The following is a 14,678-nucleotide window of genomic DNA, read 5'->3' as shown; positions in this document are numbered from 1 at the left end:
TATATATATATATATATATATAAGTCCTCTGCTATGGTTTGGTTGTGTCCTCCAAATTTGTGTATTGGAAACGTGATCCCAGATGCAACATTGTTGGGACGTGTACCTAATAAAAAGTGATTAGGTCATGAGGGCAAAACCGTTGTGAATGGAGTAATGTTGTCATCCCAAGAACGGGAGAACGGGTTAGTTATGTTGAGAGCAGGTTGTCTGAGGCTGCCCCGCATGCTCTTTCTCATGTACACTCTCTTCCACCTTTCTACCTTCCCACCGTGGGAGGACCCTTACCCCATGCTGGTGTCATGCTTTTGTACTTTCCAATCTCCAAAACTGTGAGCCGAATAAACTTCCAGTCTTTATATGTCACCCAGTGAGGGACAGCCTGTTACAGCAGCAGAAAGCGGACTAAGACACCCTCTATTCCTCTGCATCCAAGAACACAAAATCAAATGACTGCACAGGTCAGAGGCATAAATAAATGAACAAAGTGGTCTGGTTAATTGGGGAGGGGAGGGGGTATGAGCACTCTGGTTAACTGGTGAGGTGCATTCTGAACGTACAAACATTCGCTTTCCTTTCTGAGTGTACAGTCCCAACAAATTTATTTTGATGCCTGAATTTGTTTTGCAGCCTCCTCTCTAAATCTAGACCATTGATTATCTGTCTTAGACCAAGTGAGTGCTTTAGCATGCTACTCAGACTGTTTTATGTACCTCCTTACAATGGATGTTCCTAAATTTGAACCTACCAGTATGGTTTTAGGAAATTTTTGATTGCAGATGAGGGGACATTTCTTTTTTTCTTTCTTTTTTTTTTTTTTTCTTGATTTGCCAGAGAGCACCTGCATGTGCTAAAGAGAGGAAAGCAAGAAAGCAGCCCTGGGGCAATGACCACACTACGATTCCTTCTTCTCCGTTTTCCTCTTGGAATGGACACACCCACACCCACCCATCCACACACTGCACATACACACACCCACACCCCTTGTGTCTCTCACGCCTCAGGGTCTAGAACTTGAACCGTGCAGTTGTCCATGTGGGATTCCACTGCCTTCTCCACCAGGCCACAGGATGGGTCAATCAAGGGACATTTCTTTATCTCTGTCACACCCTAATTCATTGGTAGCGTCTTTGTACAAGGCAGTTAGCTTTGCTGTTTAACAAAGATGCTTTTATTTTCTATTCAAATTATAATAGTGATCAAATCATAAATCACATTTTCCGTCAGCCTTGTGCTTATGGGATCCTTGTTTTTGTTTCAGAGATAAAAAACACCAGAAATTCCTCCCATCCCCTATTCCTTTTGGTGTCCCCATAGTCCTTTGTGCTACACAAACTGACCGTCTCTCCCCTCCCGGCACATGGTCGGGTTATGTTTCTAAGCTGTCTTACAGTTGGGATCACCTGTGAGTACATCAGGCTAACAAATTTTGAGCAGATGTGACCAGTGCCACTGCTAGCCTGGGACAGTTATTACCAAACATGGGACCTAGCAGTGCCCTGGTTTTCCTCTGCTGCTGTGTCACGAGTAAGGGTACCAATGACATCGCAACTCCAAGAGTCATCATTCCACTCTCAGTAGACATGGAGTAAGAGAGGAAAACAAAACAAAACACAAACCCTTTGTTGTTTCAGGCAGGGGAGCTCTGGGGATTGTCTGTAAACTCTATCGTATCCTCTCTGGAATCTTTTCTATTTCCATGCCTTCATACCATTGGAGGGGAGAATTGGAGGAATTTATGCTCAGGTATATTGCCCAAATGAGGGCAAGTACATTTGTTTGGACTGCACAGTGTCTCAGAAAGGAAGGAGAATGTTTCTAAGTGCAGAATGCACCTCACCAGTTAGCCAGAGTGCTCATCCCTCCTCCCCTCGTGACTGTTCCTAGGGCCAAGGTGACTTGATTCCGTCTTTAGGAACCAGCACGATTGATAGTAAGAAAACCCAAGTATATGTGTTTTTCTTATTTGGCATGTGAGGCTTTCTCTGTTTTCTAATGATAATATTAGAATGCAGAAAGAATGCATAATTTTTCTGGAAAAAAAAGATGTAGGACAACCACGTCTCTTAAGTTTTTTTTTTTTCTTTTTTTGTTTTTGGGGTTTTTTTAGAGGTTTTTTATAGGGTGCGTGCACTTGCCAGACAGAGAGAGAAAGAGAGACAGAGAGATAGAAAGCAAGAAATCACCCCCCAGGGGGGATGGCCACACCGCAATCCCTTCTCCTCTATTCTCCTCTCAAGATCTCACACACATGCGCCCAGCCTGAGTTTTAAGCCACCATGTCTGGGACGCGAACCACGGTAGACTACGTGGGAGTCCAGCAACATAGCCATTACACTAACTGCTGGTCCCTACGTCTCTTAAGTTTTAAAACTTACTTTTTCAACTGAAAAAGACAAGGCCTTGCAGTAACCTAGCTCTTGCTAGTCTAATGATAATTTATCAGATTTATCTCTTCCTAGAGTATTATGTGGCAAGAGGCAATGGTCTTCCGAGTCCTGACTCAAGAAAACTAACAATACCACCACCAACAACAAAAACCCCTTTCTATGTTTAATATAGGTAGACTTTTTAAAATGGAATTAAAGTCTGAGTTTATTCTGGTCCAAAAAAAAAATTGAAATCCATGCATAGTTTTTCTCATACTTTTTTTTTTTTTTTGGAGAGATTTTCACTGTAGGGCGCGTGCGCTCGCCAGACAGACAGAGAGAGACATAGAGACAGAAAGTGAGAAATCACCCCCCAGGGGGGATGGTCATGCCGCAATCCCTTCTCCTCCATTCTCCTCTCGGGATCTTGGGCACGCACGCACACGCGCCCAGCTTGAGTTTTAAGCCACCGGGTCCGGGACACAAACCGTGGTCGACTACGTGGGAGTCCAGCGACATAGCCATTACGCTAACTGCTGGTTCCCTCATACTTTGCATTTTCCATAAACTTTCTGAAGAGACCTTGTATTGGTGGGGGAACTTTCACTGTATCTCCAAGAGTGAAATGTTTCCCTGATCTTAATAGTTTTGCTTCTTCTGACCAACTAATTTGTCCTTATCTGGTAAATATGGTGACATGTACCCTTTTCACATTGTCTAAGATGTTGATTGTCAGATTTTAGATCAAAACTAGCAAATTCAGAGAAACTTATAAGAGATCTAAACCTTAAGATTCAGAGAGGATTTCCACTTCACAGTGTTTACAGTTGTTAATTTGTAGTGGTAGCTTAAGTAGAAGAAGTCTAACAACTAAGTAGGTAACAATATAACTAAGATATGGACTCTGGAGCCAGACTAGTTACATTTAAATTCTGGTTTGGTAACTTAGTAGCTCGGCGACCTTAAGCAAGGTATTTCATTATCCTCAGGTCCCTCATCTTTGAAAAGGGAGCGTTTGCCTCAGTGGTCGTGGGAATGAAAAGTGTTCCTGTATGGACACAAGCAGGCACACTTCCTGGCCTGTTAGTTATTATCGTTATTTCTCTAATAATCAATGGCCAACGATGACGAGTCAATCCACATGGTTCAATCACTCAGATGAACTTAGAACCTTTAGCATAACCTGTACTTTGCTAGGTCCTAAAAATACAAAAATGAGTAAGACCTAGCCCTCATCTTAGTACAGGGGATATAACAGCCTAGGAAGAGAGGGATTCCTAAGTGGGTGATGATGGCACAGGGAAGCCAAGTGAGTACTAAGATGAATGATTGGGCACTTGCCATCAATGCATATTTTGTATGCCTTCTGTGCCCAATCTTTCTCTATCCTATTATTGTCTTGTATTTTCTTTATAGTATCTCTCTTAAGTTGTATTTTTTAAAATGTTACGTCTTCTTAATCTGAATGTAAGCATTGTTAATAATGGGATCTTTCCTGTCTCACTTATCTCTGCACCTGCAACGCTAAGGATAGAACTTGGGTGTGTCATTGGTGTTCAATAACTGTGAAGTGAGAGGAAAAAATGAATACATGAGTATGTTGAGAGAGGTGACTGGGGCCTACCCCTGAAGAACTTTATGCACATAAAACAAAGTTTGGACTTTACATTGATGAAAAGCAAATGATGTGTTTTAAGTTGGATGCAATGTGGTCAAATCTGTATTTAATAATCGCTGTGTGTCAAGGATGAGTCTGGGGACAGGGTAACAGATTGTCTGGATCACTGTGATGGCAGTAGGGAAGGGTAGAAACTGACAAATTTGAGGAAGAGCAAGCAAGCATGATTAATAAGACTGAGTCTTGATTACTCTGAGAGGATGATAAGACTCCTGATTTGGAAACAGACAACTGAACACTGGTGGGGGGAGGCAGGTATTGTGGAAGTTAAGATGCTATATTTCCACATGGCTGAGTGTGGTTCAGGTTCCAGACCTGGCTGCTTGCAAAATCACACCGGGCATGTATATGCATGTGCCCAAAATCCCAAGAGGAGAATGGAGGAGAAGGTAGCATGGCTCTCCCACCTAAGGGGTGATTTCTCATTTTTTTCTCTCTGTGTCTTTCTGGTAAGCATACACTGCCTGTGGCAAAAACCTAAAGAAAAAAAAAGTTAGGCCTTTTTAAAAATTTATTTGTATTTAATCACTGTACATCTTTACAGTGTACAAAATGGTTCTTCCCAGCATGAATGCAGTGCATATTAGTTAGGTCAGATATATCACTGTGTACATTATCATCAGCAGATAACTTTCATTTTTATGTTTATTAAATGTGTTGTTTGCTTTTTCCCTTATCCCCTTCCTCGCCCTCCTATTCACTCCCCCCCATACCATCTCTAGTACCCACAGTTACCCTCCCTTTGTAACACCTTCCCAATCTTTGGAAACCCTCCAGAGCAGGGCTTTTTGATGAGGAGAAGGAGAGAACTATGTGTGTTCACTGCATGTTTGGGCGAGTCTGGTAAAGACTGATAATTCCCTCTCAGTCAGACTAAGTTTGAGGGGCGGAGGTGTCTAAAGGATGCTAAGTAAGAACCCACTGAAGAGGACTCTGGTCAGAAAATCGAGATGTGAGGGTCATGAGCACAGAGGAGGAATTGAATCCATGGGGATGGATAAGGTCACTTGGTGAGAGGTATCAGGGTGAGAACAGACCAGAAAGAGGAAGAAAAGCCCAAACTCAGGAAAAAAAGAAGAAAAGCTCACAAATGAACTCCCATGAAGTGCAGTACAGGCAGGAAAATGCAGAGAACGCAGGCCAGAGAAGCCATGAAGCCCATGCTTTGAGAAGGAAGCACTCTTCTGCAGGATGGCACAGGGGCAGTTTCAGGACCAAGGTCCTCCTGACCACTGCCTCTGGATAGGCCTCTATGCTTTATTTCCTCACCCTCTTGTACTCAAGGACTACTGCTGTGGAGAGATTGTTTCTTAAAATACTGTAGAATTAAGATTCTAGCTACATAGTGGAGAAGGAGGTTGTTAGTTTAGAGGGATGCACTGGACTGGGATGACAATGCTCCAAAGACACCAGGCAGGAAGAGATAAAAAGAAGGTCATTTTTCTGAACTGCATCAGGAGAGTTGTTTGTCATGAGTGTTGTGAATGTGTTGGTGTAAGAACTGCCATCTTTATTTTTTTTTTATTTTTTTTTATTTTACTATAGGATGCATGCACTCATGAGGGAGAGAGAGAGAAAGAGAGAAAGAAAGAAAGAGAGAGAGATTGAAACAGACAAAAAGCATCCCCATGAGAATGGCCACACCACAATCCCTTTCCCTTTGGCTATCACAATTTGGGGCAGGTATGCATACACACCCATCCTGTTTTTCATGCCAGTGGGACTGGGAATCAAACCACACTGTCAGCTATGTAAGATCCAGCCACCTTCACCATACCACCAGGTGGCCTGATATCTTCATTTTAAAGTTGCTAGCCCTAGATTTCCAAATTCCTCAGATTCTGTGTTTGCTGTCAATGGAGGGACAAATAGATTGGAGGAGGAGAAGAAAACTGGAAAGAGTAGAGAGGATTGGCAGAGAGGATGAGGAGAGTGGGCCTCTACGGCTCTATGCTCAAGAACTGGGCACAATTAGCAGAGCCCTGGCAGGCACGAGTGATCTTTCCTTATGACTGAAAAGTCATTGAATTAATGTGAAAAAGTGTTTCCAATTTGATTTCTGATTCGTGTCATTATAGAATCAGGATGTTAAAGAATGCCCGCATACTTCATCAGTCAATCTTTCAGAAATGATGTGGCTAGAGATAGCATCTTTGCAAGCTGTACTAAGTCTTCCAGGATTGCATGTATTTGGAGGCAGCCAGAAGTTTTTGGCATAATAACGGAATAGATGAAGACTTGAGTCCATGCAAACAAATGAACATAAAACAGCGCTGGAAAAAAAGGGTGGGGTAGGAAGTACTTCCCTTTGCCCAGAATAGGCTATTCTAACCAGCAGTAGTTGCACTGAAAATGCAGGAGGAGATGCAGAGGTACTTCATGTGGGAGTTGACCCCATCACAAATGTCATGAAATGACTTTTTTAAAAAGAAAATCAATCCAATGCCAGGTATTCACAGAGCATAGCTCCAAAAGGTGAATCTCTATATGAATCATTTACATTTCATTCTTCTTTCTGTATTTTTTCTTCCTATATTTTAATATTTGATACCTTCATTCATCAGTCCATTCACTCAGCAAATCTGCATGTATGCACGTACCGAACACCATCGTGGCAAACAAGATGGAGATACCATTGTTGTCAAAGAGTTCACAGTCTAAATAGGAAGAGAAGTAAATGATTCCAAGGTTAAGATAACACGTGAGTTAGCACAGGCACCTTGGGATTTTGAACCAGAATCAGGCAAAGTCCAGTCTGAGGCCTGAAGGGCCATCTAGAAGAGATAGGCCAGAGGTATTTCCCCTTAGTTGAGTTACTGCTCTTTCCACCATAATTTTCCTCCAAATGTTGAACTTATTCTTTAAAACCACAACCTAAATTTGGTCAGAATTCCCATAGTTATTTGGCAAACATAACCAGATATTGAAGATGAAGACAAAGAAGAAGAAATAAAGATGATAAAAGAGTGTAAAATAGTTAAGTTTCCAAGATAATGGTATTGTTCCTTGAGGTAACTATGTACTAGGTCTAAAGAAGTAGTTCTTTGCTGGAACCCAGCCTGGTTTTCTGCTCTCTTAGGTGACATCTTTTTAGAAAAAGGGATATTTATGGATTTATTTATTTTCCCCCAACAACTTCATTTTATTAAGATGGTTTCATTCCAAGTTATAACAATTTTAACTCAAGTTCAATTGGTATTTTTAAATGAAAGATGATAAAAAAAAATTGAATTGGATTTTCTTTGTTCCGTTAAGAGTTTTGGTAGAACCTGTTATAATATGGCTAAAGTATTGATTCAAGTACAATATTAGAAAGATGTAAGTGAAAAAATATTAGCATGTTCTTCTAGGAGAGTAGAAGGTGAGTAAAGAGCATTATTCAAACTATCTGAACAGGGGGATATGTCCATACTGACTCCAAGTTGCCTGGGTCTTGAGCTGCCTGGTCAGGTTCATCTGAAGTGGAAGGATGAGTCAGGATAATTCAAGGTATTGTTATTACACGATTCCCTTTCTGGAATGAGGTGCCCTTCAAAGTTGAGTCATCAATAGAATTGGGTGAGTGAGGTTCTGAGACAGTGCTTTCTAGGAGTTATCCTTCTAGCTCAGGGGTCATATAACTAATTAACCTTCCAGAGTATTCTTGTCTCATTTGTTATCCAAATTAACCAGGCAACGCACCCCACCAAGAACGGCTATGCATCCTTACCCGTGGAATCTAGAAAGAGTTGTCAATCAGAGATAGACAAGGTTGATAGAAGGACAGATATTTACTTCTATGATGAGCAAACAGGTTTCTAGTTAATTAACTCTGGAATTCATACTCACAGCACAAGGAAGATACAATGTACAAAGTACATTTCAACCTCAGGCAATTAACATAGGTGTAAATATGTCTCATCATTATTTCTAATGCTTTGCAAATGGGACAATTTTCTACAACGAATAGGTCATAAAAAGCCATGCAATAAAATGAGTTATACTCCACAACAATAGTGTTTTTGCTAATACTGTTTGCATGAAGTAGCACCTTAACTCTGGAATACATACACATGTTCATGCACACAGATACAGTACAAAGGAAAGTAATGTTCAGAGCAAATTTTAACACATGAAGAAATATTTGCTCAGCTACAACCTCAGAACACTGCCACTTTAACTTAAGAGCGATATTAAAGCATTTTCTTAAAAATTACCAAATTACTTCATCCAAGGATTTAGGTGTGTTTCTAAAAAGTATGAACCTAATTGCTCCTTGCTCCTTTATTTTCCTGTTCCTTTTTTTCCCTTTTTCCCTTTTGTTTCTTTAATTAAAATTTAAAAAAATTCTGTTTATTTCATTTTATTTGCCAAAGGGTGCCTATGCTCACCAAAGAGAGCAAAGAAGAAAGTGAGAGAGCATCTCTCATGGTGGCTAGTCATGGTCATGCTATAGTCCTTTCTCCTCTCCTTCTCCCTCCTATTGGGATTTTGGGCATGCATGCACATGCACCAAGTATATTTTTCAAGCTACTGAGTCCAGGACTCCAACTGCAGTCAGCCATGTGGTATCCAACTGCCTTAACCACCATGCCTCCAGCTGGCCTGTGTTGCCTGTTCTTTACATTCTTTTTCTCTTTCTCTTTCTTTCTTTTTTTCTTTCTTTCTTTCTTTCTTTCTTTCTTTCTTTCTTTCTTTCTTCCTTCCTTCCTTCCTTCCTTCCTTCCTTCCTTCCTTCCTCTTTCTTTCTTTATCTCTCTCTCTCTTTCTCTTCCTCCCTTCCTTCCTCTTTTTTTCTTCCTTTTTTTTTTCCTAGTGACTATGCAAGCTCACCAGAAAGAGAGAGATAGACAATATGTGAGAAAGTCCCCTCACCCCCACCCCATTTGGGATGGCCACATCACAGTCCCTTCTCTTCTAATTCTTCTTTCAGGATTTTGGGTATGTGTTCACATGCATCCAGCATGTTTTCCCAGTCACCAGGTTCAGGACTCGAACCACATTGTGAGCCAAGTGGGATCCATAAACCTAAACTAACATGCCACTGACTGTCCCTACATTCTTTTTCTTATGCTTTTCCTTTCCTGGTCTTCGTGGTAAGAGGAGACAGTAGTACTTGTGGAGCAAAGCTGGTGGAAATAGGATCAAGGATGCAGCCAGACTGAGGGGAATAGGGAGCAAGATAAGAGATAATTAAGAGCAAGGCAGCCAGTGGGGCCTTCAGGGATGGGCAGCAAACTAGTGTGGCACTTTTAGAAAAAAAGTTATATAGAGACAGAAAGAGGAAAGCCTGGAGGAATTGTGTAGAGTCGAGTTAGATTCAGAGATATCAAAGTGAGTTCATGTTGTTTGAGTAGGTGAGAAGATAGATAGATAACAGAGAAAGAAGTAGCTATAGATGCTATGTTTTTGTATATATAAATTTGTACTTCCTAGCTCTGTCCACTGATAGAACCTAAAAGCAAAACCACCCAGTACACAATGAGCATTCCCGGCACGTGTCTTCTCAGGGCCATCCTTCACTAAGAAGGTTCCTTAGAGAAAGGTCTGATTCAGGACCAGAACAGGAAGAGTAAAAGATAAGTCTGGAACGTATTGTTCCAGAAAGTGAGGGAATGTTCAAATAATGATGGAGCTTGTCAAGAGATACACGCGCAGCTACTAGCTCGATGTAGAATGATGCATCATCAAAACAAATAGTAATGTTAATGTATTATACCCATTGAATAAAAATAGTTTTTAATAAATCTATACTGATATGGACAGACAAGTAAACAGATAAATGTAAGAGATAGGAACATTCACTACTATAGAAAGCTAACTAATTAATGTAGATAAATTATAAAATTAGAACATTGCCATTTGGTCACCATCACTGTAATGATAAAAATCATCAAAGAATGCTAAATCTAGTAGGCATTAGTTTAAAAACATTCTATACATGGGAAAATTAATATGTTTGTAATAGAGGAACAAAGCAGAGAATTGGTCAAACCAGCTGATAATATTGTCACTGGGGAGAATCCTGCTTTTTTTAGTCCATAATCTGAATCTACAATGAGGAAATGTCAGGTAACTTTAAGTGAAAGATACTCCAGAAGATATCTGGCCTGCATTCGTCAAAAATAACGATGTCACAAAGGGCAAGAGAAGGCTGAGCAAATGTTCCATACTGAACCCTAATGAGACATGACAGCAGGCACAGCCCTAGTAGCACATGCTGGTTGACACTGCTTCTGGGTAGGCTGACACCACACAGGAGGGCTGGGTTCAAAACCTCCCCACACGCACCTAAAAAGCTGGGCATGACGACATGTGTCTTCCCAGCTATTCGGAAGGATGAGGCAGGAGGAACTTGATGTAGCAACACTCTCTTTTTAAAAGCAAAAAAAAAAAAAAAAAAAAAAGACATTACGAATAAGGTGATTCATGACTCTGGATTAAATCCTGGGCTGAAAGAAAGCATTTTTAATAAAAAAGGCATTATTGAGCCAATTGGTAAAGTGAGAAAGGGATTTTTAGATTTGATGATAGGATTTGATCAATGTTAAATTCCCAGTTTCATGGGTGTATGTCATCATGTCTGCAAATTATCCTCAAAGTTGGAGGAAAGGAATAGCTATATATGTATTTACATATGTGTATAAATATAATTGCATTATGTATCATGATAAATGTAACTGTTCACAGCTGGGGAACTTGGGAATTATTTTTACCATTTTTAGCATGTCTTTAAGTTAAAAACTATTTCAAGGGACCAGTAGATGGCGAAGTGGTTACCTTGCTGGACTTCCACACAGCTGATGGCGGTTCAGTTTCAGACCCAGTGGCTTGAAACTCATGCCGGGCACATGTGCTTGTGTGCCCAAAATCCTGAGAGGAGACTTGAGGAGAAGGGATTGTGGTGTGGTCATCTCCCCTGGGCAGTAATTTCTCACTTTCTATCGGTCTCTCTCTGTCTCTCTGGTGAGTACACATGTCCTATAGCAAAAATCTCTCTTAAAAAAATATTTTTCAAAATAGATAGTCAATAACCATGTATTACTCATTTATATTAAAATATATGAGAAAATTTTAAATAGTATATTAAAAGAAAATGATCATCTTAACAGAACTAATCAATAAAATTATCATTTTGGGGGGAGAGGTTTTTGCTATAGGATGCATGCGCTCACCAGAAAGACGGAGAGAGAGACAGAGGAACAGAAAGGGAAAAACCCCCCCCGAAGGGGGATGGCCACGCCACAATCCTCTCTCCTCCACTCTCCTCTTCAGATCTTTGGGCATGCATGCACGTGTGCCTGGCATGAGTTTAAGTCATTGGGTCCAGGACTTAAACTGCAGTTGACTACATGGGAGTCCAGCAACATAGCCATTATGCCAACTGCTGGTCCCCAAATTACAAAATTTTAAAATCTATTTTGAGTAAAAAATTTAATAAAAACATAGAAACCAAAAGTCAATAGTGTTATCTGTATCTCAATATTACTTCATACCTTTCAGGCATTATGCTATGCTGAATGCAAAATTAACAATGATCTTATTTTGCCTTTCATCAGATGTTTAGACTACTGCTTAAATTAAGAAAAAAAGTGACACACTACATGTAAGTTTTAAACTATGACTAATACCTAAAATTTGCAAAAATTAATATCTTATAAATCCTTATTAAGAATAAGTTGCTGGGACCAGCAGTTGGCGTAATGGCTATGTCCCTGGGCTCCCATGTAGTCAACTGTGGTTTGAGTCCTGGACCCGGTGGCTTAAACTCATGCCAGGCACGTGTGCATGCATGCCCAAGATCCTGAGAGGAGAATGGAGGAGAAGGGATTGTAGCGTGGCCATCCTCCCAGGGGGGTGATTTCTCACTTCCTGTCTCTCTATCTCTCTCTGTATTTCTGGCAAGCACACGTGCCCTATAGCATAAACCTCTCCAAAAAAAAAAAGAATAAGTTGCTATTTGTTTTTTTAAACTGATATATAAATGATACATATTTAGAATCAGAAAACTTCAGCTTTGTTCTCGAAGGAAAACTACATAAGTCAACTTCTCTCTCTCTCTCTCTCTCTCTCTCTGTGGGCTAGGTGTCGTACGTCAAAGCTATTGACATTTGGATGGCAGTATGCCTCCTTTTTGTGTTTTCAGCACTTCTGGAGTATGCAGCCGTAAATTTCGTATCAAGGCAACACAAAGAACTTTTGCGATTTCGTCGAAAGAGGAAAAATAAGGTAAGTGATGAAATGTGTGGGGTTTGGTGGAGCACCAATTTTACTTGAAAAGTAAATTTGCTGAATTTAATAGAGATGGGTAGAGAGAACATCGGGACCAGGGACTTGAGTGATGTACTCTTTCTTTTGTTTTGCCTAACTGACATCGCCAAAAATAGCTCCAGGAGGAAAACAGTAACACCTAGCTATACTTTAAACAGCCTATCTGGTGAAACGAAAGCTTTATCGACTTCTTTCTAATGTGCTTCCTAGAACAACATTTTGTTTTCTACCTTGATTGATGAAATATACGATTTTCACTTAGATCATTAGTGTGTCTAATGGTGTTACTTGATATAAGTCATCAAATATCATTATTAAGGTTGCTTCTTTTCTGATCTTATTCCTTTCTTTCTGTAAAATATTATTCATTAAAACCATGACAAGGTCACTTTTTCTGCATTAATTTTAGCTTCTGAAGACATTTCTTCTGAAACTCCTTGGCAAACACAAAAAAAAGTCCTACTTTTTAAAACAAATTTTGAGAGAGATTTTTGCTATAGGATACATGTGCTTGCCAGAGAGACAGATTGAGATGGAGAGACAGAAAACTAGAAATCAACCACCCCCACCCCTGGTGGGTGATGGCCATCCTGCAGTCCCTTCTCCTCCATTCTCTTGGGATTTGGGGCAAAAACGCACCTGCGCTCAGCATGAGTTTTAAGCTGCCGAGTCTTGTACTCAAACCCGTGACTTGACTACATGAGAGTCCAATGATGTATCCATTAGGTCTCTGCTGGTCCTCTCAAAAGTCCTAGTTTTGCCTTGCTAACATCTGATAGAAGATGAAGTTGTTCTCTGTTAAGACCTGTAATGGCATCTCCTTTTACTAATTCATGGTTTTGAACCACCCCCTTTCCTTTTCCGTAAGGGGAAATTTCTATTGACAACAAATTTGTGAGTTCATTTCTAATGTGGTTACACAAACTGACATTTCAAAACTAAAAGCACTTTTAAAGCAATAGAGTAATGCCAACGTTACATAAAATTGAGGCCCAAATCCAATTTAATGGAATATTTAAGTTCAAACATGATAGTCTGTTTCATATAGTATGTGTTTTTAAGAATTTTAAAGATTTTAATGAAGGATTCCTTGTGAATTCTAAGTTATTGACTGTAATCTATACACTTATTAAACATTTTTAAAACACTAAGATTCAATCTCTCAGTGCTTATGTCTACTCAGTAGTAAACATATTCTAAAGCATTAACTTATTCAATCATTTCTCACTGGCTTTCCAAAATTCACAGCTGCTCCAATAAATACCCAGTTAGCGTAGGAAGACATCGGCATGAGAGACCCTGAGCTTTACATTGGACAGAAAGCAGTGCTAAAGCTTGCATGTAAATTTTTATGAAAATGAAGGTATATTGTTTGTCTGTTGAAACATATTATGGTGGGGAGATTAACTTTTATCCTGTTCCCCCACCTCACTTGATTTATAGGTCTACTTACATTTTCTCATTCCTCACTCTCTCGCTGTCTCTCTTTCCTCCCTTCTCTCTTCCTCACTCCGGCCTGTTTGTTCCCCCTGTTCTCTCATGGTACCTGGTACTGGCTGAAAAACCACAAATAAACCCTGTCTCACAGGCTAGCAGCTCTCGTTTTTCTTTCCTATTAGTGGCTGATGAGGACATTTTCCCTTCTGGTGTCATTACTCAAAAGTAAAAGAATACTCATTTTTGCTGACATTTTTATTTGCTTTTTTCATGTTTACTTTCTATTTTTTCAGCATTTTTCTCCTCCATATTTGATTTAGAATGTATCGCCCATGTGCTGCAGAGATTTTTTTTTTTTTTTTTTTTTTTGCTATAGGGCGTGTATGCTCCCAGACAGAGAGACAGATAGCGAAATCACCCCCCAGGGGGGATGGTCACGCCTCAATCCCTTCTCCTCCATTCTCCTCTCAGGATCTTGGGCACGCACGCACACGTGCCTGGCGTATGAGTTTTAAGCCACTGGGTCTGGGACACGAACCATGGTCAACTACGTGGGAGTCCAGCGACATAGCCATTATGCTAACTGCTGGTCCCGCCCATGTGTTGCAGACAGGAGGAGTGAGAAGTACTTGTGGTACTTGATGTGGGAAGTCGAGAATTCAAACATTCAACACTCACCATACAGCCATCAGCTGCAGGAACTTCAAGTTAAAGTAACAGTCTACATGGAACCAGCAGTTGGAATAATGGCTATGTTGCTAGACTCTCATGTAGTAGACCACAGTTTGAGTCCCAGACCGGGTGGTTTAAACTCACCCTGGATGCATGTGCATGCATGCCCAGGATCCCAAGAGGAGAATGAAGAGATTGTGGCATGGCCATCCTCCCTGGGGGGTGATTTCTCGCTTTCTGTCTCCCATTTCTCTCTGGTCTTTCTGGCAAGC

General features: G+C 40.4%; 1 protein-coding gene across 1 annotated transcript in view; it reads left to right on the top strand.

The window, feature by feature from the left end:
- Positions 1–14,678, top strand: part of GLRA3 (glycine receptor alpha 3) — a 123,151-nt gene that overhangs the window by 91,324 nt on the left and 17,149 nt on the right. Inside the window, exon 6 of the mRNA XM_027771044.1 lies at positions 12,112–12,255. Within this exon, the coding sequence (XP_027626845.1) occupies positions 12,112–12,255 (144 nt within the window). The remainder of the gene's footprint in view (positions 1–12,111; positions 12,256–14,678) is intronic.

This window comes from Tupaia chinensis, unplaced genomic scaffold (assembly GCF_000334495.1).
Source record: "Tupaia chinensis unplaced genomic scaffold, TupChi_1.0 Scaffold000179_1, whole genome shotgun sequence".
NCBI lineage: Eukaryota > Metazoa > Chordata > Mammalia > Scandentia > Tupaiidae > Tupaia > Tupaia belangeri.
Note: the sequence above shows the minus strand (reverse complement) of the source record. Positions and strands in the feature narration are given on the sequence as shown.